At 41.2% G+C, this 25281-nt stretch overlaps 1 protein-coding gene across 2 annotated transcripts; it reads left to right on the top strand.

Moving 5' to 3' along the window:
- The first annotated feature begins 1667 nt into the window (after positions 1–1667).
- Positions 1668–24514, top strand: LPAR4 (lysophosphatidic acid receptor 4). Of its 2 annotated transcripts, none has more exons than XM_074963127.1 (2): positions 1668–1990; positions 22331–24514. In XM_074963127.1, the coding sequence occupies exon 2, from the start codon at positions 22481–22483 to the stop codon at positions 23528–23530; it is 1050 nt and encodes a 349-aa protein (XP_074819228.1). In that variant the 5' UTR covers positions 1668–1990; positions 22331–22480; the 3' UTR covers positions 23531–24514. The 2 variants fall into 2 exon arrangements, with proteins under 2 accessions (XP_074819228.1, XP_074819227.1); XM_074963126.1 differs by lacking the exon at positions 1668–1990 and adding an exon at positions 2733–3078.
- The last annotated feature ends 767 nt before the right edge of the window (positions 24515–25281 follow it).

The following is a 25281-nucleotide window of genomic DNA, read 5'->3' as shown; positions in this document are numbered from 1 at the left end:
GGTTAGAGAGGGGGGTGAACTCCCTAAGGGGCAGGAAAGCCATCCCAACTCTCTCTTCAGCATGGCAGGAGAATTTTAATAAGGGGTTCCTGAGAGACCCCTCAAGCCCGCTGCTGCTAAAGATACCGGTTAATCAGTTAACAGTTAATAATTAAACCACTGCCTTGAGATAAAGCAACCACCCCAGATTAGTGCAGCTGTTTGATTAAATTCTAAAGGTATCAAAGTCACTGGTAAAGTTGCTAGGTTCTGGCTAACTATTATAATTGGCAGGATGCTGTTTTTTAAAAGATATATCCAGTGTTTATTCTTCAAAAGGAAACGTGGGAAAATTCTTGCAATGGCGGAAATACAGTAATTCTGGAGGACTGACCAAGTGACTGATATCTTTGAAGGGCTTTTGCCACGTAGGCTCACCACTAATCCACAGGGGTTTCTAGCCCCTCAGACTCTGCTTGACATGGCTACAGCTGTACAACAGCTTCAGATCAGCTAAGCTGCATTTCTTTTGCTGAACACCTTCAGGATGGCCTCAAGTGCAAATTTCAGGTTTAGTTAATTTGTACTGAGGGCACTCAGAGGCAAGAAACTGAAACAATTTCTGTTTTTCAGTCTGAAAGGCAAAGGCCCAATCGGGCTCTCTCTGAAGTCAGCCGTAAAATTCCCATTGCCTATTATTCCCATTGCCTATTATGGTAAAATCAATTTTCGTTATTTTCCAGGAAGCCAAATCAGACTTCCCTATGTGTATAAATCTATGGATACAATTTGCTCTGGTGCAATAAGCCAGCACGAGGTCCTCCACACCATTTAAAGCATGCAGCTGAACTGTGTAGGGAATTCCTTAGTTTACCCATACTGGTGTATGGGATAGGTTCTCTGCACACCTGTGTGCTGAAGAGGTTTGTATGTCAGCCTCCTACAGGCTGGTTTGGGAAGCGGCAATCGGAGGAGAATGGAGGATAGACCATACAATCTGCCACTATATGGTCAGTGTCCCTATTACCTTATGCTAGAAGTGTGGCGAGCCAGCAGCGACTATATCCCAGCCCATAAACTGGGGTACTGACCACAGAAATGGGGTATCAGCATGTCTCAGCCCTACACCCTGCTTCTGGATTGGGATAGTGGCTTTAGTCTCCTCAACCCCTCCACTCCCATATCCTTTGCCCACAAAAATGTGATGAATCTGATTGTGGGTGGGTTACTAGGGGAGCTTTCAGTTGTGTGTTGCTCTGTAAATTAACACTGCTGCTATCTCCTCAGCCATATCTTCATTACTAATCTATATTCTCTCTCACCTTTAAATCCCAGGTACAAAAGGGAAAACTGACCGATTTTCACTTTGCACCTAAAAGCATTTGCAAATTCTTCACTTGCCATTTGAATCTATGTAGGTCTTTTTATGCAGTCTAAAGGGAGAATAAGTGAATCCTGACAGGATGAAATTCATTTATGGTCAAGGGAAGAAGGGCTACCACAGTGTCTGTGCTTCTGAGAGTTAAAGCTGCTATAATGTGAGATTCAAAAAGTTATTTGAGAGTCGACTGGATAAAAACCCATGGCAGCTGGTCATGATGACTCTCTCTCTCTCACACACACACAGTCTGTAGGAGCAAGACAGAGAATCCTCTTTTTGCAGTGCTGTATCACCCTCCACTAGTCCAAGGAATAACATTCACTCCAGCTTCACAATGAGTTGTTTACTGGCCTTGGCTGCCTGTGAGAGCAGCCAGAAGAGAGTGGAGAAAAAGGAGAATAAACAAAATGAAATCAGGGCATGTGAGCTGTTTGGCTAAGTTTTAAAAACCAAAGTTTAAAAGCAGACTCAGGATCCCAAGCAGAGGGCTGGAGAAGGCTGGGAGAAAAGAAACCAACCACTACTTGCCATAAGAAAGCAAAGCTGAATAATTTGTCCACTAACATTGCTCTTCCTCCCAGACAGAAGACACCCGAAAACCTTTTCCTAGCTGAAGGGCCGGCACTGAAGGTAAGAGATAGAAATAAAACTCCTGGTTAATTGGTAAGTCAGGAGCCAGATTTACTGAGACAGTAAGATTTAGCAGACTGGGCTATAAAGACCTGAGAAGTGCTACCTCTCTGGAGATCGTGAACTTTATAATGATCTCCACAAACATTTGAAATTCAAACTACCTCCTAAACGTTTTAAGCAGGAACCTAAGGCTTTCAGAGCAAACTGCTTCAGAGCAAGAGTCTAATCTGTTCTAGCTCATTTTTATCTAAACAGTTGCACACAGAATTTGAGATCAATAGGAAGTATGGAAGTATGGAAAGATGTTAATATATTATCTTTATAAAGTTTCATTTTGCAGCCAGAGGGTGTTCTCTGGAGCATGCCTGACACAGAAATCTCTCCCCCCCGCTTTTTTTTTAATTGGGTAGGTGGGTGGGGGGGAAATCACTGTAGTTGTAGAAACAAAATTTGAGCTTTCAGTCCTGGGTATTCCCTTGCTTTACACTTGCTAGTCTAAAGCAATACTCTGCTGCAAGCACACACACACACACCAGCTGTGTCAGCTAACCAACCGCTCAGGAAATAAGCTTTATCTATTGTCGAGCTGTACTTAAGCTGCTAATTCTTAACTGTGAAAGGTGCTTTTCCTGGGCAAGGCGCTTCAGGGAAAAACACAATCAGCCCAATGACTGGTGACTAAAAGCACAGAGGACGGGGCGGGATCACAGCTACTAATAATGCCTTCTTATCCAATGAAAAACATTTCCCATTGAGACCCCCAAGAGTTCCCCTGCCCACAGATCCTGCATAGACATTGGGCCTTCTCTTGCGTCCTGTTTCCTAAGGCATGATGGCTGCAACATTCAGCAGTTTCTCTCCCCTAACAAAGGAAAGGAGATAACTGCTAGTAGCCTCACATTTTAAAGGATGAACGACAATCCGTAAAAAGCTAGAGCAGGCAGATTTTACTTATGGGATGAAACAAACCTTTATTTAAAAAAAAAAAAGGATAAATCTATGGACTGCCAGAGAGGAATCTGTCTGAAAACTGCTAACTAGGTAGCTGTCTGGAGGTATGCTATCTCTAGCCCTATATCTCTTGGGTAAGTTTCTATTTTTATTTATTAATTTTCTGGTTCAGTTATAAAAGTGTACAGATTTAATGTCAGCTCTGAGAATCTGATTTTCATACTTTTAAAATCTCTGCGCAGACTGATGCCAGCTGTAACTATTGGAGCCAATAAAATGATTTCACTCGAAATAAATCTAGCCCACTAGGTTTGAATTGTGGAATATTTTAGTACTAACTTAGCAATACTTTTATCTGGGGAAAGATTTCATTTCTCTTGCCCAAGCCATAATATTGTTTCTATGAAAGAAGTGCTAGTTTCCTGCAGTGATGTAGCAACATGTTTACAGTGAAAAGATTATCTCCATGTTTTTGGAATGCAATTACTCTGCAAAACTACTTACTTGCTATGAATTATTGCAGTGCAAACCATTGCAATGCACACTATCTCCTGAAGTCAGTATGACAAATTAAGGACCTCTGTTAGAGTTGTGTTTAATTAGCTAATTAATGTGCTTCAGCTAATCCAAATAATAGCAGCTTGTTCAATAATAAATTGTTTAGAACATTTTTTAACATTTTGAATTCAGTATCTGAAAGATACTGTTTAACTTAGGTTTAAACAAGCAAGCTCTATATTAAGCAATGCTAATTTAGGCTGTCATCCTGCAAAGATTTCTATGCTTAGCTCACTGTGATAGTGCATACGGTTAAGCACGAGTCCAAATCTTTGCAGGATCAAGGCCCTAGAAACTATATTTCCAGAACTGAGTATAAGAGTCAACATTTCTCATTTTGTAAAACTGTTTTATTTTAAAGAATTAAGGGGCATTCATTTGCAGCCAAATTCTGGTCCCTTTTAATCAATGGCAAAACTCCCATAGATTTCAATAGGGCCATGATTTGGCTATAAGTATATGTAAAAACTTACCAAATATAAAATTTATTAGGCATATAAGATGCTTAGTTATTATTAAAATGTGATGCTTTTAAAAAGAGAATTACAAATAAAAATCCCTTAGTTTTTTCACCATCTCAAGAACGGTTTGCAGCACAAATACTTTTAAATAACAGTGCTGAGTTTTTCTTTAAGACAAGGCAGTTCTATAATTTATTATTACTCCAATAGATGAATAGAATAGTTAGCAAAACCTAAAGGATGAGGAAGTTCAAAGCTCAGTGAGGATATCCTCTCACCCTACAATACTTTTTCCATCCTCCTTCTCTTGTTAGTTCTATGAAAGCCAAAGCAAACCTAGCAGGAAGCTAACCTTACTACTTTAAAGAGTTCAAAGCGTATTAACTTAAAGAGTCCTGAAATACATGGGGAAGGGGAGAAAGGACCCAGTGTACATTTCTTTTTACTCCTTAGAGACTAAAAATGAGACTTCTCCTGACTAGGGTTTAGGTCAGTTGATAAAACCAGTGTCCTTTAAATTCTGGAGATAGAAGTTCAGAACATACAGAGAAAGTACAAATAGAATCATGCCTGAATGCACTTACCTATTAACTTTCATTTCAGAAGATGTGGTTTGACAAGGAACAGAAAGAAAATACATCAACTTGTCTCTCATCATGTTTTCTGACAGAAGTGAGATATTAATGTTAATAGTTTCTAAGTGCTGCAGATCACAAGCAGCAGAAAAGATGCAATCCTAGCAGTAGCACTTTCCGCCCCTAGAGGCTGTGTAACATAACTAGGGTGACCAGATAGCAAGTGGTGAAAAATCGGGACGGGGATGGGGGACAATAGGAGCCTATGTAAGAAAAAGCTCCAAAAATCAGGACTGTCCTGGTAAAATCGGGACATCTGGTCACCCTAAACATAACGATAGAACATGGGACTAGGAATAGGAAACCTATAGTCTAGTATCTAGTACTGCCACTTTTCAGGGTATGTCTGCACTTCAGAATTAGCCCAGGCTTTTACCCAGGTGTCGCTCCTAGCCCCTGTCCTATCCAACCTCAAAAACCTCTCACCTGAGAGAAGTGCTTTCAACCCTGGGTTAGAGCTGAGATTCTGCTTTCACTTGGACAGGTAACCCACCCACTTTGCAGTGAGGATGCAGTCTAAATCACTGCATTATTGATAGTCCACCAATGCCTTCCCACAATTTCACCCATGTGCTCAAAACAGAACTTCTCCCACAATTCACTGGGAAAGAATCAGAGCAGCTCAGCTTACTGCAGCATGAAGACTCATGGGATGTGCCCACAGAAGTCCTAATGACACGCATGGGGGAACACAGCATCAGTTAGGACACAGTAACTTGGGTGTGGTTTTACAGTGTGGTCACTCACATCCAGGCCAACTCTGCAGAGAATTCATACCCTTACATGCAGGTTGGGTCTGAGCCTGTCCCCATTGACTTCAGTGGTGCAAAACCAGACCCTCTAAGTTCTGGATCAGTTTCCAAAATAGGGAAAACCATAATTAAAACCCTGCCATATCTCATAGGATTAACAGCATTACAAGGTTTATTAAATGTTTGCAAAGAGCTGTCTACGTGTAAATCACTATAAAATTGCTCTGTATTTGTATTAATATTATAGGATTTCTTCAGTCAATTTGACCACAATTGTCAAAGTATTTATATCCATATTCTTCCTGATTGGTCAGTCTACTTATGTTAATTTTTTAAGATATATTTGTGTTTGTTAGAGTTCACCAAAACATGACATCTAGTTATAGAAGATTGCAGCCCTAGCTTGCCTGCTAGAATTTAGACCAGGTTGGTAGTGAAGAACATTAATTACCATATGACACATTGTTGGCCTTCCATACGGAAAGCGAGCTGATTAAATCAATCCAGTCCCTGGCCATTTGCATGGACAGCTGTCTACTGCCACAAATGACATTCTATTTAACTATCCCAACAGACAGACATAGGACTGAATGGGTATGGAGCCTGAAATCCCCATCCATCCCCAGTGGGGTCTTACCAGGTCAAGTGGGTATAAAGGGTTGCTCTGCTGCTATGCTTGTTCCATAAATAATATGACTTAGGCTCTGGGGACATGAAGCCACCACCTTTCACAAAAGCTTAATTATTTTACTGGAAAGAGAAGTTATCTATTCACCAGAGCAGACAGTGGTGGTACATGTTTTGCTCAAATGCACCATCTCCTGCATTTACTCAAGAGAGACTGTGCTCTGAAAGGGTGAAGACCAGTTCAGTTTCAGTAACAGTTTAGCCTGTCCTGATCCCCCTTAAATGAATTATTTGTAGTGATGAAAGGGTGAAGACCAGTTCAGTTTCAGTAACAGTTTAGCCTGTCCTGATCCCCCTTAAATGAATTATTTCCGAATTATTTGTAGTTTTGTTTTCTAGAAAATTCAAATACTATCTTTAGCTTGGCAAGTTTGAGCAAGTGAATTTGAACAGTGTTCATCAGTCATTCAACTTTAGAAATGAATACATACGAAGGCAACAATAGCTTGCTTTTTGTATCATAGGTCTTAATGAAATACACACAATATGCTTTTTCATAATACTTTAAAAAGTTATGTATGTTCACAAAGAAAGTCACATCTGAAAAGATGTTTTTGTTTTCAAGTTAAACATGAGTTGTATTGCATTACTCAAAAATAACACCACCTCCCCTCAAACCATGCTGTAGTTTTCCCACCATTCTCTGTCATTCTTGGAAATATGGCATCTAGACATTGAATTATGGGAATGAAATTATGGTGTCTCTGAATCTGCGTTTTTCTAAGGACAAATCATTCTAGCTTTATTCCATTATTATAGCTTTGCTCCCTGTAGTTTATTACTGAAGGAGTAAGATGTCACAACTCTCGCTGTCTGTTAGCTTTCAGCACTCGGGTGTGTTTTCTCTTATGTATTTTCATTATAATTTACTGAATTTTTTTCAATTTACAAAACAAAATAAAAGCCTGATTTACTGGAGAATGCTGGTTAGGAATATGACATTTTCTCTGTGAGAGGGTATAGATGCTTCTATGAAAACACCAATCAAGCCTCTAGGTCAGTTTACATCAGTTTTGGCAAAGGTACCTGTGACATATAAGATATGGATGCCTAATGTCCAAAACCATGTGATAATCTAACTCCAAGGAGGTGCTGAGTACCTTCAACTCTCAGGCTATGTCTAGACTGCAGTGTAAGCTCAGGGTTCAAACTCAGGCTCAAGCCTAACCCCCCTTCTGTCTACACACAAATCGTGCTAATGCAGGGCTCGGTCCCAGGAGCCCACGAGTTGGAGGGTCTGAGACTGAATCAGCTGGGACCCTGTTGCTCTGCAGTGTAGATGCAGGCCCATTGGACTCCACCAGCTGGGAGTCCACCAGATGTATCTCACAATCCCACCGGCCAACTTTCTTTGTCTTCTGGACAGACAAGTTTGGTGGACAGTCAATTTTCCCCCCATACTGTACCACAAACACAGAGCTAGAGCAGCCATATTTTGGGAGGGCACTAGGAAGTCTCGGATATGGGTTGTTGGACTCAGGCCTCCATAATGCAGTGCAGATGCTGGAGCCTCACGTTGGGACCGCAGGTTCAACAATTCCTTACCTGTGGTTACAAATGAATGTAGACACTCAAGCTCTGGGTTAACAAACCCAGGGTCTGCTAATTCAAGTTCTACTAACCCTGAGTTTACATTGCAGTGTAAACATACCCAAAAATAGTCAGCTCCTCGGCTAGTGCAAAGCAGCACCATTCCAGTGCAGTAAATGGCAATACGGCCATTTACACCAGATGAGGATCTAGTCCATAGACTTTAGTGGGAGTTGCGGGTGCTCAGCACTTTCCAGGATCAGGCCCTTTGAGAGAGCCTTATTACATCAATAAGATCACCTACCAAACCAGTGCAGGGTGCACATCCTGAAAGTTCTGGAGCACTCTTGTGGGATGCTGAGTGCCTTCAACTCCCGCTGACTTCAGTGAGGGAGGAGTGAAACACCTCAAAGGAGATCAGACCTGTAATCCCCTCATCACAGAGTTTTATAACTGCAAAATCCTGAGACTTATTTGTATTCTGATGGAGGCTGAGTGAAACGTCACTGAAGCTGGTGGGCATAAGACACCATTCATTCAGGATAAATGTAAGATGCAGTTAAGCTTCTTTTTACAGTAAGATAGATGAAAGTGTAGGAGCCCCTGCCCCAAACACAGGCCATATGCAAGGCTGGTCAGAAAAGTGACTTATTGGGCAGTGGGGTTTTACTGGGAATTATCTGATAGAGGTGTGCATGTGAGAGCAGAAGCACCCAGAGAACATGCAGAGAAGCAGGCCAAAAGCCCAGCAAGACAGCAAGAGAAGCACTGAAGACATGGCTGAGAGAGAAATCCAAAAGAGAGAGGGAACTTTTGGGCAGAGTGCTGGCTGGAAAGGGACTTTGAACTTGGAACAAAGAAACTCCTTCCTGTTTGATTCCTCTTGTGTTCAGGGAAATAGGACTTTGTACATTCTTTGTAAATAAATGGGATTGCATCAAAGAAATACCTGACTCCAACATCATTTTCTCCTTCTAATGGAAACAACCTACTAAACTCCAAACATTGGCTAACTGGTTAGGTCACAAGCATAACAGGGTTTTTAAAATAATTTTTCATTGATTGTTTTCTATACTACATTCTCTGTTGGATTTTCCAGATTTTGCATGGTCTACTGCTATGCTGGCCAACAGCAGCACTACATTAGATCTAGCTATACCAGTGTAAAGAGAGATCCACCCAGTAAGAGACTTGGGCATGAAAAAAGACACACGCAAAATTACAGTCTCAGTCTTCAGACATCATATTGAGGTTCCTTTGAAAGTTAGGCCCAAAAGGTTGAGTTCTCTTTTTACTAATAATAATCCATTAATATGTATGAATTGAGGATCAAGTTTACCACATCAGTGTACACACACATTATGGTGACAGTTTGAAACATCTACTGGAATGTAGCTCTAATCTTAGAATAGATTAGGGGATGAGGGGTCTGGGAAGAAGGCATTTTTAGTGAAAGGAAAAAAAAAAGTATCTTGCCCTGAAGGTCAGCATGTGATCATTGGTTAGGTCAGTTCACCATTCCGATAAAAGGAAAACGTTTTAATGAGCTAAACACAAAACAGATAGAGCACAGAGAAGTCGCCATGCACAGGAAACGCCTTGTAGCTCTCCAAGGACTGTTAGAAGAGTCTACAACAGTGCCGATCAATCCAAAAGGAAACAAAGGGTGATCCTTTAGGATTATAATTTATATAGATCAGGTTTCCCTTTCCACATTCAGTGAAGAAAAATCTCTAGGAAGAACAACCCTAATCCTGGCTCCTGTTTTGGCCACTTTATTCTCCTCTGCTAGTGCAAAAAGGAGCTGTAGGACCATGGGTGCAGGTTGGGGGACAGGAGGGGTTGCCTCCCCAAACGGAGGCAAGGTGTGGGGGGTTACATGCCACTGCTCCCTCCCCCAATTGCTGCGAGTGCTGCAGGCTAGGGCCGCTCAGTGGAGACTCCCCAGGCAGGCCCAGCCATCCCTATGGGGTGGGACCTGCTTGTTCACCAACACCCCTCCCCCTGCCCCACAAGCTGGGCCCTGGCAGGACACCAGCCTTGCTCCCCACTTGCTCGGACTGGTGTGCAGCCCTTTGTCAGGCAGCCATAGGCCAGCTATGGCAGCAGCAGGGTCCTGGGAGAAGGGTTGGGGCTTGTCTCCAAGGTGACCCAGCCCCGCACCATGTCTGCGCCCAGCCATGGCCTTGGCCCCTTTGTCCGGGGTTCATGCGGCGCCGCCACGGGTGGGCAGTGCAGGTGCTGGGCTCTCATGGGCAGTGGGAGTGGGGACACTGCCCAGAACCACCACAGTTTCTCCTATCCCACCCCTACAGTGGGAGAGGCCAAGAGAAAGGGGGTGTGGCCAAGGTGAGTCTACCCCTCGCTGATTCCTGGCTGCTAGAAGGGCCTGTTGGGACCCAGGATTATGCCAAAGGTTCAGATGACCCCAGCTCTGGAGTAGTCTAAAACTTTGCTTTTTGTCTAATGCATTTCATCTGGGATCGACAGCACTGAAACATGGTGAAATCCTGGCCCTACTGAAGTCAATTGGCTTCTTGCTACTGATATCAGTGGAGCCAGGATTTCATCAATTATTTCAGCCTCAGCACCCATGAGGTACATAAGAACGGCCATACTGGGTCAGACCAAAGGTCCATCCAGCCCAGGATCCTGTCTTCTGACAGTGGCCAATGCCAGATGCCCCAGAGGGAGTGAACCTAACAGGCGATGATCAAGTGATCTCTCTCCTGCCATCCATCTCTACCCTTTAACAAACAGAGGCTAGGGACACCATTCCTTGCCCATCCTGGCTAATAGCCATTAATGGACTTAACCTCCATGAATTTATCTAGTTCTCTTTTAAACCCTGTTATAGTCCTAGCCTTCACAACCTCCTCAGGCAAGGAGTTCCACAGGTTGACTATGCGCTGTGTGAAGAACTTCCTTTTATTTGTTTTAAACCTGCTCCCCATTAATTTCATTTGGTGGCCCCTAGTTCTTATATTATGGGAACAAGTAAATAATGTTTCCTTATTCACTTTCTCCACACCACTCATGATCTTATATACCTCTATCATATCCCCCCTTAGTCTCCTCTTTTCCAAGCTGAAAAGTCCTAGCCTCTTTAATCTCTCCTCATATGGGACCAGTTCCAAATCTCTAATAATTTTAGTTTCCCTTTTCTAATGCCATAATATATTTTTTGAGATGAGGGGACCACATCTGTACGCAGTATTCAAGATGTGGGTGTACCATGGATTTATATAAGGGCAATAAAATATTCTTATTCTCTATCCCTTTTTTAATGGTTCCTAACATCCCATTTGCTTTTTTGACTGCCGCTGTGCACTGCGTGGACGTCTTCAGAGAACTGTCCACAATGACTCCAAGATCTTTCTCCTGATTAGTTGTAGCTAAATTAGCCCCCATCATATTGTATAGTTGGGGTTATATTTTCCCAATGTGCATTACTTTACATTTATCCTCATTAAATTTCATTTGCCATTTTGTTGCCCAATCACTTAGTTTTGTTAGATCTTTTTGAAGTTCTTCACAGTCTGCTTTGGTCTTAACTATCTTGAGCAGTTTAGTATCATCTGCAAACTTTGCCACCTCACTGTTTACCCCTTTCTCCAGATCGTTTATGAATAAGTTTAATAGGATTGGTCCTAGGACCGATCCTTGGGGAACACCACTAGTTACCCCTCTCTATTCTGAAAATTTACCATTTATTCCTACCTTTTGTTCCCTGTCTTTTAACCAGTTCTCAATCCATGAAAGGATCTTCCTTTTTATCCCATGACAACTTAATTTACGTAAGAGTCTTTGGTGAGGGACCTTGTCAAAGGCTTTCTGGAAATCTAAATACACTATGTCCACTGGATTCCCCTTGTCCACATGTTTGTTGACCCCCTCAAAGAACTCTACCCTTTACAGAAACCATGTTGACTTTTGTGCAACAATTTATGTTCTTCTATGTGTCTGACAATTTTATTCTTTACTATTGTTTCAACTAATTTGCCCGGTACTGACGTTAGACTTACCGGTCTGTAATTGCCAGGATCACTTCTAGAGCCCTTCTTAAATATTGGCGTTACATTAGCTATCTTCCAGTCACTGGGTACACTAGCTGATTTAATGGACAGGTTACAAACCATAGTTAATAATTCCGTAATTTCACATTTGAGTTCTTTCAGAACTCTTGGGTGAATGCCATCTGGTCCCAGTGACTTGTTATTGTTAAGTTTCTCAGTTAATTCCAAAACCTCCTCTAGTGACACTTCAATCTGTGACAATTCCTCAGATTTGTCACCTACAAAAGACGGCTCAGATTTGGGAATCTCCCTAACATCCTCAGCCGTGAAGACTGAAGCAAAGAATTCATTTAGTTTCTCTGCGATTACTTTATCGTCTTTAAGTGCTCATTTTGTATCTTGATTGTCCAGGGGCCCTAGTGGTTGTTTAGCAGGCTTCCTGCTTCTGATGTACTTAAAAAACATTTTGTTATTACCTTTTGAGTTTTTGGCTAGCTGTTCCTCAAACTCCTTTTTGGCTTTTCTTATTAAATACATTTAATTTGGCAGTGTTTATGCTCCTTTCTAATTACCTCACTAGGATTTGACTTCCACTTTTTAAAAGATGCCTTTTTATCTCTCACTGCTTCTTTTACATGGTTGTTAAACCACGGTGGCTCTTTTTTAGTTCTTTTACTGTGTTTTTTAATTTGGGGTGTACATTTAAGTTGAGCCTCTATTATGGTGTCTTTGAAAAGTGTCCGTGCAGCCTGCAGGGATTTCCCTCTAGTCACTGTACCTTTTAATTTCTGTTTAACTAACCTCCTGCATTTTGCATAGTTCCTCTTTCCGAAATTAAATGCCACAGTGTTGGGCTGTTGGGGTGTTCTTTCCACCACAGGAATGTTAAATGTTATTATATTATGGTCACTATTTCCAAGCGGTCCTGTTATAGTTACATCTTGGACCAGATCCTGTGCTCCACTCAGGACTAGATCGAAGACTAGACTAGGGGGGAGGGATAGCTCAGTGGTTTGAGCATTGGCCTGCTAAACCCAGGGTTGTGAGTTCAATCCTTGAGGGGGCCATTTAGGGATCTGGGTCAAAAATTGGGGATTGGTCCTGCTTTGAGCAAGGGGTTGGACTAGATGACCTCCTGAGGTCCCTTCCAACTCTGATATTCTGTGTGATTCTGTGAGAGTTGCCTCTCCCCTTGTAAGTTCTTGTACCAGCTGCTCCAAGAAGCAGTCATTTAAAGTAGCAAGAAATTTTGTCTTTGTATTTCGTCCTGAGGTAACATGTACCCAGTCAGTATGGGGATAATTGAAATCCACCACTATTATTGAGTTTTTTATTTTGATAGCCTCTCTAATCTCCCTTAGCATTTCTTTGTCACTATCACTGTCCTGGTCAGGTGGTCGATAATAGATCCCTACTGTTAAATTCTTATTAGAGCATGGAATTACTATCCATGCAGATTCTATGGAACATGTGGATTCATTTAAGATTTTTATTTCATTTGATTCTACATTTTCTTTCACATATAGTGCCACTCCCTCCCCACCCTGCACGACCTGTTCTGTCCTTCCGATATATTCCTGGAATGATTGTGTCCCATTGATTGTCCTCACTCCACCAGGTTTCTGTGATGCCTATTATATCAATATCCTCCTTTAACACGAGGCACTCTAGTTCACCCATCTTATTATTTAGACTTCGAGCATTTGTGTACAAGCACTTGAAAAACTTGTCATCGTTTGTCTGCCCTTTTCTGATGTGTCAGATTCTTTATGTGAACGTTTCTCGTCTGATCTGGCCCATACTTTATCCTCTTCCATCCTCTCCTCCTGACTAAAACCTAGAGAATCTCTATCAATAAACTCTCCTCTCAGAGAAGTCTCTGTCTGATCCACATGCGCCTCTGCAGCAATCAGTTTTCCCCATCTCTTAGTTTAAAAACTGCTCTGCAACCTTTTTAATGTTAAGTGCCAGCAGTCTGGATCCACTTTGGTTTAGGTGGAGCCCATTCTTCCTTTATAGGCTCCCCCATCCCAAAAGTTTCCCCAGTTCCTAATAAATCTAAACCCGTACTCTCCACACCATCGTCTCATCCACGCATTGAGACTCTGAAGCTCTGCCTGCCTACCTGGCCCTGCACGTGGAACTGGAAGCATTTCTGAGAATGCCACCATAGAGGTCCTGGATTTCAGTCTCTTTCCTAGCAGCCTAAATTTGGCCTCCAGGATGTCTCTCCTACCCTTCCCTATGTCACTGGTACCTACATGTACCATGACCACCAGCTCCTCCCCAGCACTACGCATAAGTCTATCTAGATGCCTCGAGAAATCCGCAACCTTTGCACCAGGCAGGCAAGTCACCATACAGTTCTCCTGGTCATCACAAACCCAGCTATCTATGTTTCTAATGATCGAATCTCCTATTACTAACACCTGCCTTTTCCTAATGACTGGAGTTCCCTCCCCCAGAGAGGTAACCTCAGTGCAAGAGGATACCCCAACATCATCTGGAAGGAGGGTCCCAACTATGGGAAGGTTTACCTCTGTTCCCATTGACTCCTCTCCTTCTCTGGGCCTTTCATCCTCCTTAACAGTGCAGGGGCGGTCTGACCGGAGGTGGGACAAATCTACAGTGTCCCGGAAAGCCTCATCAACATACCTCTCTGCCTCCCTTAGCTCCTCCAGTTCCGCCACCCTGGCCTCCAAAGCCCATGCACTGTTTCTGAGGGCCAGGAGCTCTTGCACCAAATGCACACGTCACCCACCCACAAGAGGCAGGTAATCATACATGCTACACTGAGTGCAATAAACGGGATAGCCCCCACTCTGCTGCTGAGCTTCTGCCTGCATTTTCTCCTACAGCTACCTAGATTAATGACAGGGTTTTTGTTTAAATCAAGGAGTTTTGATTATAGTTTAGTTTAAAGGTTTTAAACAATGGCAAGTGTACCTCACCCCCTTTCCAAACTCCCTCTCAAAACTCCCTGTTAGCGGTCCCTGGTCGCTTGCTCACTGCTTTATAAAGCCCTGGCCTTGTTGATAGCCCCGCCCCCTGACTAAGGCTCAGCCTCTGAACAGTGCTCTATGATTCTAGATTTCAAACCTTGTTTAGAAGCTCACAGCTTCCAACTGCCAGCCACAGCACACGGTCCTTCAAACAAACAAACAGACAAACACAGGCTCAGCACACAGCAAGTAACCCCCAAACACAGACACACACTACAGACAGCCACTTGCCCCAAGGGTCCCGTATTTGCTCCTCCTTCACCTGGAGAACTCCCTCTCGAAACTCCCTGCAAGGTTCAAAGGTAAGTAGCATTTGTGCTCGTAAATATGGGGAAACTGAGATAATATAGGTGCTGAAGGTACACAGCAAGTCAGTGCCAGAGCCATGAATGAAAGCCTGACTCCTTCCCTTATTGTAAGGCACTAGAAAACTCTCCCTTTCACTGTAACCTACATTTCATCTTCCTAACAGTAAATTGCTTTGTTAAAATATGCATGTTTGTGTGTCGGAGGATCTTGTTTGGCTCTTTGGAGTTAGAGGCTTTTAAGGGACCACTTAAAAGTCACACTCTATCTGAATATGTTTTCCTACTATTGTCACAGATAACACCTAGGATTACTAGAGTTGCAAGATTAGAAAAAAGTCTCTTTTCTGCTTTCAGTTACTTTGTACATTTAACAACACTTTGTTTATAGACAGTTTCATTGTTTTCTGTTGTCCGTCAACCGGTTTCTTCTGTTCATGTGGCTTTTTCACACATCAACAGGAAAGAGGAAAAATAAACTTTTGAAAATAGGAAAAAGTTACTTTAAAACCACAATAACTGGCAGGGGAAGGTGTAGTGCCTGAATCTAATTCTAGATTAACCTTATTTCAAATGAATGTCCAATTAAAAAAAAAACCCCACTGTTTCCTCTACCAGTAGCCAATGGAGTCAGTGAACACCTACTCCTGCTGTGTGACGGGGGGCAACCTTTTGTGACCCCACCCTATGTTATGCGACTGAGGCCAGGAAATAAAGATCAGTCTTTTACCGGCACTTGTCTCATATCTTTACAATATTGCCAGACCTGAGTGTTCAAAAATCATGAGTTCCCAAAAAACAGATTTGTTTGAGCCTTTAGACTGTACTTAGATCATTTTTTCAGGCTCTCTCTCCAAAACCATAAGCAGGGACATCATTTGCTAAAGGCAAGGGGGAAGTTGTCTCCCCCCATCCCAACTTTTCATAGGTCTATATGCTCCATTATCTAGGGTTACCAGATAGCAACGTGAAAAAACAGGACAGGGGGTGGGGATTAATAGGTACCTATATAAGCAAAAGTCCCCCAAAACAGGACTGTCCCTTTAAAAACGGGACATCTGGTCATCCTACCATTATCTCTTCCACTTTTTGCACACCCCTCCCCCCCTCAATTTTGGATGACATTAGGAATGAAGGAATCATCCGATGAAGTGAGCTGTAGCTCACGAAAGCTTATGCTCTAGTAAATTTGTTAGTCTCTAAGGTGCCACAAGTACTCCCTTTTTGCGGATACAGACTAACACGGCTGCTACTCTGAAACCTGTCATTAGGAAAGCAATAATTGCTTAGTTTCTCATTTGTGATCCTATTTGGGACAGAGAACATCCTCCAGGCTGACACAACTTTGCTCCCATCTCAGAATTTTTCTGAAATGACACCCCTAACCATAAGGGCAAAAAACTTTTTCCTAAAAAAAAAAAAGAAAGAGTAATGTAAGCTTTCAGACAAAAATCAACATATATTGCAAGACTCACAATAAAGTCATATGAGCTGGCTTTATTACTATCCCAAATGCTAGCTGGGGTTCTGGATTCAGGGTTGTTAATTTTTTAACTTAAACCTTGTAAGACACCAGAAATGCTTGATAACTAGATGCTACCGTGACATGTCTATTAGAAATACCTTAGATTTGTCACACAATCTCATTTTGCATTAAGAAAACAAACCATATCTATAGGGTCCATATTTACAGAGATGTGTTACAGTCTCATATCAGTAGTTCTCATGCAAGTCTAGAAGAATCTACATGTTGCAGCCCTTACACAGGTTTATGCCCTAATAAATCTGAAGAAAAACTAAAACTGTCTTTAGACCAAAATAAATTCCCATCCAAAACCTCTACCTAATCCAAGTAACCTTAGAAACAGACAAAAGGGAGAAAATTCCAAATCAGTGATTATAGTGACTTTGACCTTAACTCATCTCACTAGGCTTCGTAGACATGATGCATAAGACATGTTTTAGTGCAGTGTTACACACTGTGGAGCCATATCTTTATATTCTATCAACTGGATGCACAATAATGATGCAAAAGCCTTTTCATGCCGTTCTTGCCAAGAGTAGGAAAAGTTGTCATGCTGTGTGCAAGGGCAATACATAATGGTCTACTACTGGGGCAGAGGCTGTATGTACTGAATCATACAGCCAAGACCCCATGACCCTTGCACCCCAACTCTTTGGTCATGAAAGGCCTGTACGCTAGCCTATTTGCATGAGGAAATCCAGAGCAATTCTGTCGCATCACCTCCTGGCCTATGGCTTTTCTGTCATGCACACAGGTACACCTTCCAAAATTTGGTCCTATTTGTGTAACACTATTTTGTGTCATAAAGTGCATTAAGCACAATAATTCCGTCAGAATTTTGAAAGGCTTTGGCAATCTGAGTCAAACTAAGAAAATCAACAAGCCATTTAATTTTTATTTGTTGTATACCCACACGACTTCTTAAATATTCATGTTAACAATGTTCAGATCACTTTACATCTCCACTAAGTTAGTATAAAAAGCAAGGGAAAAAAGCAAATGTATTGAGATGATGTGATTTGCAAGTTTTGATTCCAAAGTAGTTTTGCAAAGTAAAAGTGATCCAATTAATGTATATTTTATGCATAACATATAAAACAGACATATAGCACTGAAGGGGACCTCAAGAGGTCCATCTCTACCTGTGTTGCGGGGGATTGAAATATACTTAGAATTAAGCTTGCCAACTTCATAATGTTTGAAAACCGGACACTCCATCAGGAGTTCTGGAACATCCTCCACAGTGCATCTTTGCTGCCCTGAGGCCCCACCCCCTCCTCAGTCCGCTTCCCCCTTCCTGGGTTAGGAGGGACTCGCCTGCGCAACCACAGCTGGGTGCTGTAGCCGCCCAATGTAGGTAGGAGACAGCTTTGGCTGAGTAGGGGCTGCCCACAGTAACCGAACTCTGAGTGTCGGTCAGTAGATCTGATCGGACACTGTCAGGTCCCCTTTTTGACCGGACTTTCTGGTCGAAAATCAGGCACCTGGCCACCCTACCTAGAATGTCTAGGTATACTTACAGTTAGCACTGAGTTCATACTGTATTATACTGGGCCTCCAATGGCTAACGTGTAGGGAAAGATGTCAAAAGCAACAAAAAGAAGGCAGCTTCATGAATAAAATAAGACGAGCTCAGTTTTTCCTTTTTTTTTTTTTGAACAGTTCATTTATTGTGTGTCAAGAGCAATATTTTCAGTGCAAATATACTTCTTTCCCAAATTAAAAGCTCTCTGGAAGCCAAGTAAATATATTTGATAATTACAGTGCCTCGAGAAGCTACGATGTGGCAATAATGAGTGTCATAGTGTGTAAGGACAATGGAGTCAGAAACAAAGGGATCATGTATTTTAAGAAAGACGAGGCGACTTCCTTAATTTTCAGTGCATGGCAGGTGAAAGTGATCCCTATAGCACATGAGAATTGAGTGAGAGCAAGCTTGACTGTCAATTATCTGTTGCAACACTGCTGGCTTCACTCTCAGTGGGGCTGAACTGGCATACCTGACAAAAGATGTAGAGTCACGTGAAGCTCCCAGTTATTCACTACTCTAATGTAAAAGCACTTTTCTATATTCCATTATGGCATCACTTCTAACAACTGCTGAACTAGAATTTGTACACTTTGTACAGCGGACAATGAATCTAAAGATCTGGTCTGCCTGAAAAACAGAATTCCAAGTTACTTTGTTTATTTGATGTGCACTGAACTTGGCATGTTAAAAACGTGAAGCTAGATCTTCTTAATCTTTCCCAAATGAGTGATAGGATGGTGAGTATGACAGGCAGGGAAAATTTGCTGTTGATTTAATTTTGGTTAGAGAGAAGGAGAATGTATCTTATATTTAAAGCATTAAAATTATAGACCCTGACACCTTGTAATTGAAAGTGAATGACTCAGTTTGAGTAATTTGGTAAACAACATGGGTTCATATTTTCTAGATCATAACCTAGTTTGGACAATTGTTGGTAGACAATTCTCAGACTGATGCACCAGGAAAGTGAAATATGTTCATGTGGCTCCTTGTTAAATGAAAACAAAAAAATTAAATGATCCAGCATCTTTTCTCCAGAGCACTTGAGCTGCATTGTATGTAGCTCATATTGCTGGCACATAACATAGCTTGATTGTGAACAATAATGGTAAATATTTCAAAATACCCTTTAAATATGCACGCCTTTGTTTCTGAACGCACAGTCTGGGGCTGCCAAAATGCAGGACCACGTACACAAATTGGGAAAATTGACTATCCAACGATCTGATGTAAGTTTTGGGTGAGTAGAAACATAGGTTCCCAAAATTGTGCCCTCCAACGTTTGGACATATATGGATCCTACATTGAGGCCACATGGAAAACCTGGCTCTCAATGAGGAAAAAAAAGAAATCTATTTATGCAAGTTAAATTTCAACATAAACATTACAGATGGAGATAAAGTGCAGTCTGTTTATACACTGTATGTGGGTTAGAAGCCAGGAAGTTAATATAGTAGACTGAGGTTTAAGTTATGAGGCAAACCATCCCTGTTGGAACTACATATATTTGTGAACCTGGTTAATTATTGCCTTAAAGGCAGGCAAAATATAAAACCTATACAAATTCATTTGATATAGATATAGCCAGCTAAATGTGTAGGTCATCCTATGATAATTTTAGATTACTTCACAATTAAAGAAAGTGTATTTTTGTAGTATCTCTTCCAAAACAAATCTCTGTGGAATTTTCTTCTGTGTTCTGTTTCCTACTGCTTGGCAATGAAATTCAATTTGTCATGAATTTAGTAAAGCAGACATTGAAATAGTGAAAGAGAGAAAATGTGTGGATTACAAAGTTGACAGACACCAGAAGAGCATTTTGCCCCCTACATTTTTTTTTAAAGACAGTTCACATAAGGAAGCGTCTGTTTGTTTGTAGTGTAGAAAACATCTGAATGTTGGCTTCGATCTCATTTGTCATGCCACACAGCCAACAGCTATCAGATAAAGGTATGTCTTCTTCTGATTTGAGTGTGTGTTAACCAGGATCCTCATAGCAACTGCACATCTCAAACATAAGTAAAGATAAAAAAGTTTACTGAACTGTGTTTAAAAGCGTGTGCCAAAAACTGCCAGGAAACCACAGACCAAATTCAGACAAACCGATGCACATACAGTTAGCAATTCCTAGGAAGCCCATGAATAAACGGGGCAGCCTGGGGCAGAAGTTTTTTGCCCCAATCCTGGCTCCTCCAGAACCTAGAGAGAGGCTGTTGTGTAAGCGCGCTGTGACACAGGTGCAGTTCCAAGGTAAGGCTTAGAGATCAGGGCCGTGGTCCATCTGATCTGACTCCGCACTAACTCCTATGCACCTACTTATACACAGATCGGTGCTCTTAGCAGGAATAATCTCTAAGGGACAAGGCAGGGCACTGATTAGAAAACTGGCATATAATGCTGCTTTTGCAGTATTTACAGTATATGTACAGTTTTCTGGTCACTCCTAGATTGGGCCAGAATTCATGCCTGTCGTTTGATGAAGTTTTGTGATGAGGAAAATGAGAAGTTCCTGTTCTTTTCATTGTAGTAGAGTAGGTTTTAGTAAAGTTTTGAGCACTGGACATTTTACAGTTGGTTTACAGATAACTTGCATGCAAGAAATATTGTCTGACAATGTACTTTTTCTCACTGGGAATACAAAACAGAAAACGCTTGATTTTACTAGTTAGACAATATGCATCCAATTATCCTGATTTAATCCATGCTTCATTTCAATTAGTTGTTTGCTTACATATTCTAATTTCAAAAATGTTTTCAATTATTTCAGAGAATCATAATGTATCCTATATCACCTAAAATTTGCTATTTAATTTGTATTGCCACAAGATCTCTTTTTGATGCAGCTCCAACTCCTAACTAGTGGTTTCATCTGTCAAAAATGCTCTATAGTTTTACCTACCAGGTCAGTTGTTAGATCACAGGAAACAAGCTTTATATTCTCTATTTGGTTTGCTATATTTTACAGTGCAGACACTCCTCCTACAGTTGTCTGACCTTGTCCCACTTTCCCCAGAGATACAGCCATGCTCAAAAAATTATTCTCTCCCTAATCTGGGAAACGTTCTGATTGCTTCTTTGCACAGGCCTTAAAAATAGACTCAAGATAGAACAGTTAATGAGGGTACTTCAAAAGGGTTCCAAGTATTTAGTTCTAATAAGTGTAAAAAACCAAATGCTTATCGGAACAATCCAAATCTTTAGAGCCTGCTAAATTGGGTTGGAAGTCTCATGAGACCAGATTTTCTATGGGATTTCCAATACTTCCTGTTCTGATCCTAGTCAAAGACCAGAAGTAAAAAAGGAGCTGTTTGGAAAAGTTTCACTAGAACCCTTTTCTAAGGAACACAGTTTAATCATCAAAACACTTAATGAAAACATGTTTTTGCCAAAATCTTGTTTGAGAAAAAACTAAAGAGTTCCAAACAATTTCAGAATGCCCCATTTTGACCTTTTCAGAATGAAATGTTTTGATTTTTTTAAATGACTGTTTCAATTATTTAAGCATAATTGAATTTTTTTTAAAACAAATGCAAATCAAAACAAAATGTTTCAAGTTGTATCTAAATATTTTTCAGAATTTTCTTTCAGAGAGAATTTCAAAATGTTGGGATTTCGTTCCTAATCGGAGAAATGACAAATATCACAATCCTTCACAAAATAGAATTTCCGTTCTCTGCATAGCTCCAAGAGCTTATCTGAACATTTCAGAATCTTATTTAGTTCTAGCTAAGGGTGATGTTTTAGAGTTAGGTTTTGTTTTTTGTTTCCCAAACCTGATGGTCCATTCCTATTTAGGATTTTAGGGGGAGGTTTATTTCAAGAAGTTACCAACCCTGACTGAAGCTATTCTGGGAGATTTTTACCACCAACATGACGTAATCTCATTTTCTTAAAATATCCTATTAAAATCTCCCAGATTGCTTTCAGTAGTCACTGGGAGATTGATGCCAATTCCGGGAGACTCCAGGCCAATCCTGGAGGATTGGCAGTCCTATTCAAGGCACAAATGTAAATTAGGCACCCAACTCCCATAGACTTTCAGTAAGAATCTGGATGGTTAACTGGTCTTTGTGACAAACTCTCCCTCCTGATGTATTTCCAGATCATTTCAAATTTCTTGGTTTAGTATATAAGAAAATATATTGTAAACCAAATACTACCATTATCACAACATTTCTAAAGTAGAATAAAGATACCTACTCCATGATACCTACCTATGGGATGTATCTTTAAGAAAATGTACCTGATAAACATTTAAAAAACCCTGAACATCTGCAGTGGTAAGAATATGCTCCATAACATGTGAAAGTGGTGGTGTTGGTGAAAAGGGGTTGTGTGTTTTCATGTACAGAGTTGCAGAACTGACTGTTTGTATCTTCCTCAGGACGACAGGACATCACAAATATGAGGCACCAGCGATTCAAGCCACAACATTAGAATGTGTTTCTTAAGGAAGAGTGTGCTCACTAACTTATTTTATGGATGCCACTGAATTCAGCTTTGAAGGCCTCCAAAAGCACGTCACAAACCTGGAATGGGAAACCACAGCAATAATCATACCTGTTTGACAGATGATTCCTTTAAATACAACCTGTATGGGGCCGTATACAGTGTGGTATTCATCCTTGGCTTGATCACAAACTGTTCCTCTTTGTTTGTTTTCTGCTGTCGAATGAAAATGCGAAGCGAGACAACTATTTTCATGACAAACCTTGCTGTCTCTGACTTGCTCTTTGTATTCACTTTGCCTTTTAAAATATTCTATAATTTCAACAGGCACTGGCCTTTTGGGGACACTCTGTGCAAGATTTCAGGGACTGCATTTCTCACCAACATATATGGCAGTATGCTGTTCCTCACCTGCATTAGTGTCAACCGTTTCCTGGCTATTGTCTACCCATTCAGATCTCGTACCATTCGGACAAGGAGAAATTCAGCCATCGTGTGTGCAGGAGTCTGGATACTAGTCCTCAGTGGAGGAATTTTAGCATCATTGTTCTCCACAACCAACGTCTCCAACACTAGCACAACCTGCTTTGAGGGTTTTTCCAAAATTGTTTGGAAGACCTATTTGTCTAAGATCACTATATTTATTGAAGTGGTAGGATTCATAATTCCCTTGCTAATCAACCTCACATGCTCTTCACTGGTTCTGAGAACTCTCCGGAAACCTGCTACATTATCTCAGATTGGGACAAACAAAGAGAAAGTACTAAAGATGATCATTGTGCATGTGGCCATTTTTGTAGTATGCTTTGTGCCCTACAATTCCATACTTTTCTTATATGCTCTTGTGCGATCTCAAGCCATAGCAAACTGCTCCTTGGAGAGATTTGCTAGGACAATGTACCCAATCACATTATGCATTGCAACAATGAATTGCTGCTTTGACCCATTCATTTATTACTTCACATCAGAATCTTTTCAAAAGTCTTTCAATGTGCACCCCCCAATACAAATGGACTCCATTTCCAAGACAGAAACACCTCTAACAATGAAGACTGCACTGCCTGCAGTACAGGAGGAAGTGACTGACCAGGCTATAACAAATGGAGGTGATCCAACTGCTGAATCACATTTTTAATGGCTTGTCTACACATAGAGTTATTCCTGATTCACTCCCAGGGGTGAAAGTAGGCCAGTACAGTGCAATGGTAAGAAGCCGGTACCGGCCTGTACGCAGCTGACTTTAAAGCGCTGTTGCGGCACTGCTTTAACATCACTGCTCCTTTTGCCCCACCATTGGTGGCCCTGCTGGAAGGGACCCTACCGGCAGGGCCGCTGATGGGAGGGGAAAGAGAGGCAGCTGCCCTGGCGATTTAAAAGGGTCCAGGGCTCCCGGCCACCGCTGCTGCTACTGTGGCAGTGGCCGGAGCCCTGGGCCCTTTTAAATCGCTGCTGGAGCCCCGGGCGGCACGGAACAGGCATCACAGATGGGCTGGCTAGGGGAGGCTGATCCCCAGCCCCGCCCCTTCCGGAGCAGGCCCCCATACTGGTAAATATTACTTTCACCCCTGTTCACTACACATATGGATATTCTTATTCCAGAATAAGAGTGCCTTGTTACTGTTTAGCTTAACTCACTTGAATTTAGCTTTCAAAGTGTCCACATGTGGAGTTAATCGGGGATTTCTCCATGTGAAGATAAGCCCATCAGATAACAGGTTTCTCAATTTTGAGAACTCAAGATATGTAAGTCCAGGTAGATCTCTCTCTGGAGATTATTTATGGAGGGAATAGAGCAAATTCTTGCATTGAACGATGCCAACATTTGGTATGTTTTCCTAGGATTAAACATGGGACCAGTCAGGAAATATAAAAACTTTATCTTACTTTAGAAATCTCAGTCAATTTTTTCCTGCCTTCTGAAAATACAGGATATGTTAGCTCAATTTCACACCTATGTATGTTTTCTTTCAAACATATAATAAAAACTTTCAGCTTTACTATGAGTGTATATTCTGGGTTTACTAGATACAGGGTTTTTTTTTTAAATGAGAGGAGGTGTGGGTTGGTTTGGAGCTTAATTAGTTCTCTTACAGAATGCAGGAAATGGTTGTTCGTCGTACTAATAATAGGAAAGAGCAAATAATTAAAGGACTTTGATATACAAAGTCACCTGCAAGATGCTGTGTTCTTTTGAGCTGCATGATTAAGGTAGCTTTCAATTGATTTTAGCACTGTATTAAACACCAACTGTAGATAAAAGAAAAAGCATATTACATCATTATTAAGACTGGTGTTTCTACAGACCATGATGTTACTGCAAATTACAGGCCAGTCCTTACTCAGCACAGCCAGCTCAAAGAAAGGATCTGATCCCAAAGAGTTCTTGCTCCAGCAACTTTCTTAATAGCGTTAATAATACACCATCAACCAGAAAATGTGTAAGTCTATTTTAATTCAGAGCTGTCAGGAATAAAGACAGTAGGACCACAATGAATTGAAGAGAGACACTTCCATTTAGCCATTTGTTTTAATTCTCACATGTTGAATCTCCTGACACATTACAAGCAACCCATTAGGTCTAATTATGTCCTGAAATGGTTGGAGTTTAAATGCTTACTTGCTAAGTGCAAAAAAAGTGGATTGCAAAAAAAAATCACTTTGAAAATAATATTTATTTAGCACTACCATTGTTTTGAATGAAAGAGAAACAGCCATACAGTGAGCAAGATAAAGAAAGACCCTGTAGTTCAATATATTTTAGCTCTTAAATAACTACAGCACCTGACTTCTGGCACTCAGGTACAGAATGGCTATGTGATAAATTCCCAATATACAATCTCACAGTCAAAATGATAGAGTGGCCAAACCTTGATAACTTGGTTTTGC

The sequence above is a fragment of the Natator depressus genome, chromosome 9 (assembly GCF_965152275.1).
Source record: "Natator depressus isolate rNatDep1 chromosome 9, rNatDep2.hap1, whole genome shotgun sequence".
NCBI lineage: Eukaryota > Metazoa > Chordata > Testudines > Cheloniidae > Natator > Natator depressus.
The sequence above is the reverse complement of the archived record's forward strand: the minus strand, read 5'-3'. Positions and strand labels throughout refer to the sequence as shown.

Bases quoted from the DNA above. Each gene is read 5' to 3' on its own strand.
- LPAR4 (XM_074963127.1), top strand. From the start codon at position 22,481: ATGGGAAACCACAGCAATAATCATACCTGTTTGACAGATGATTCCTTT.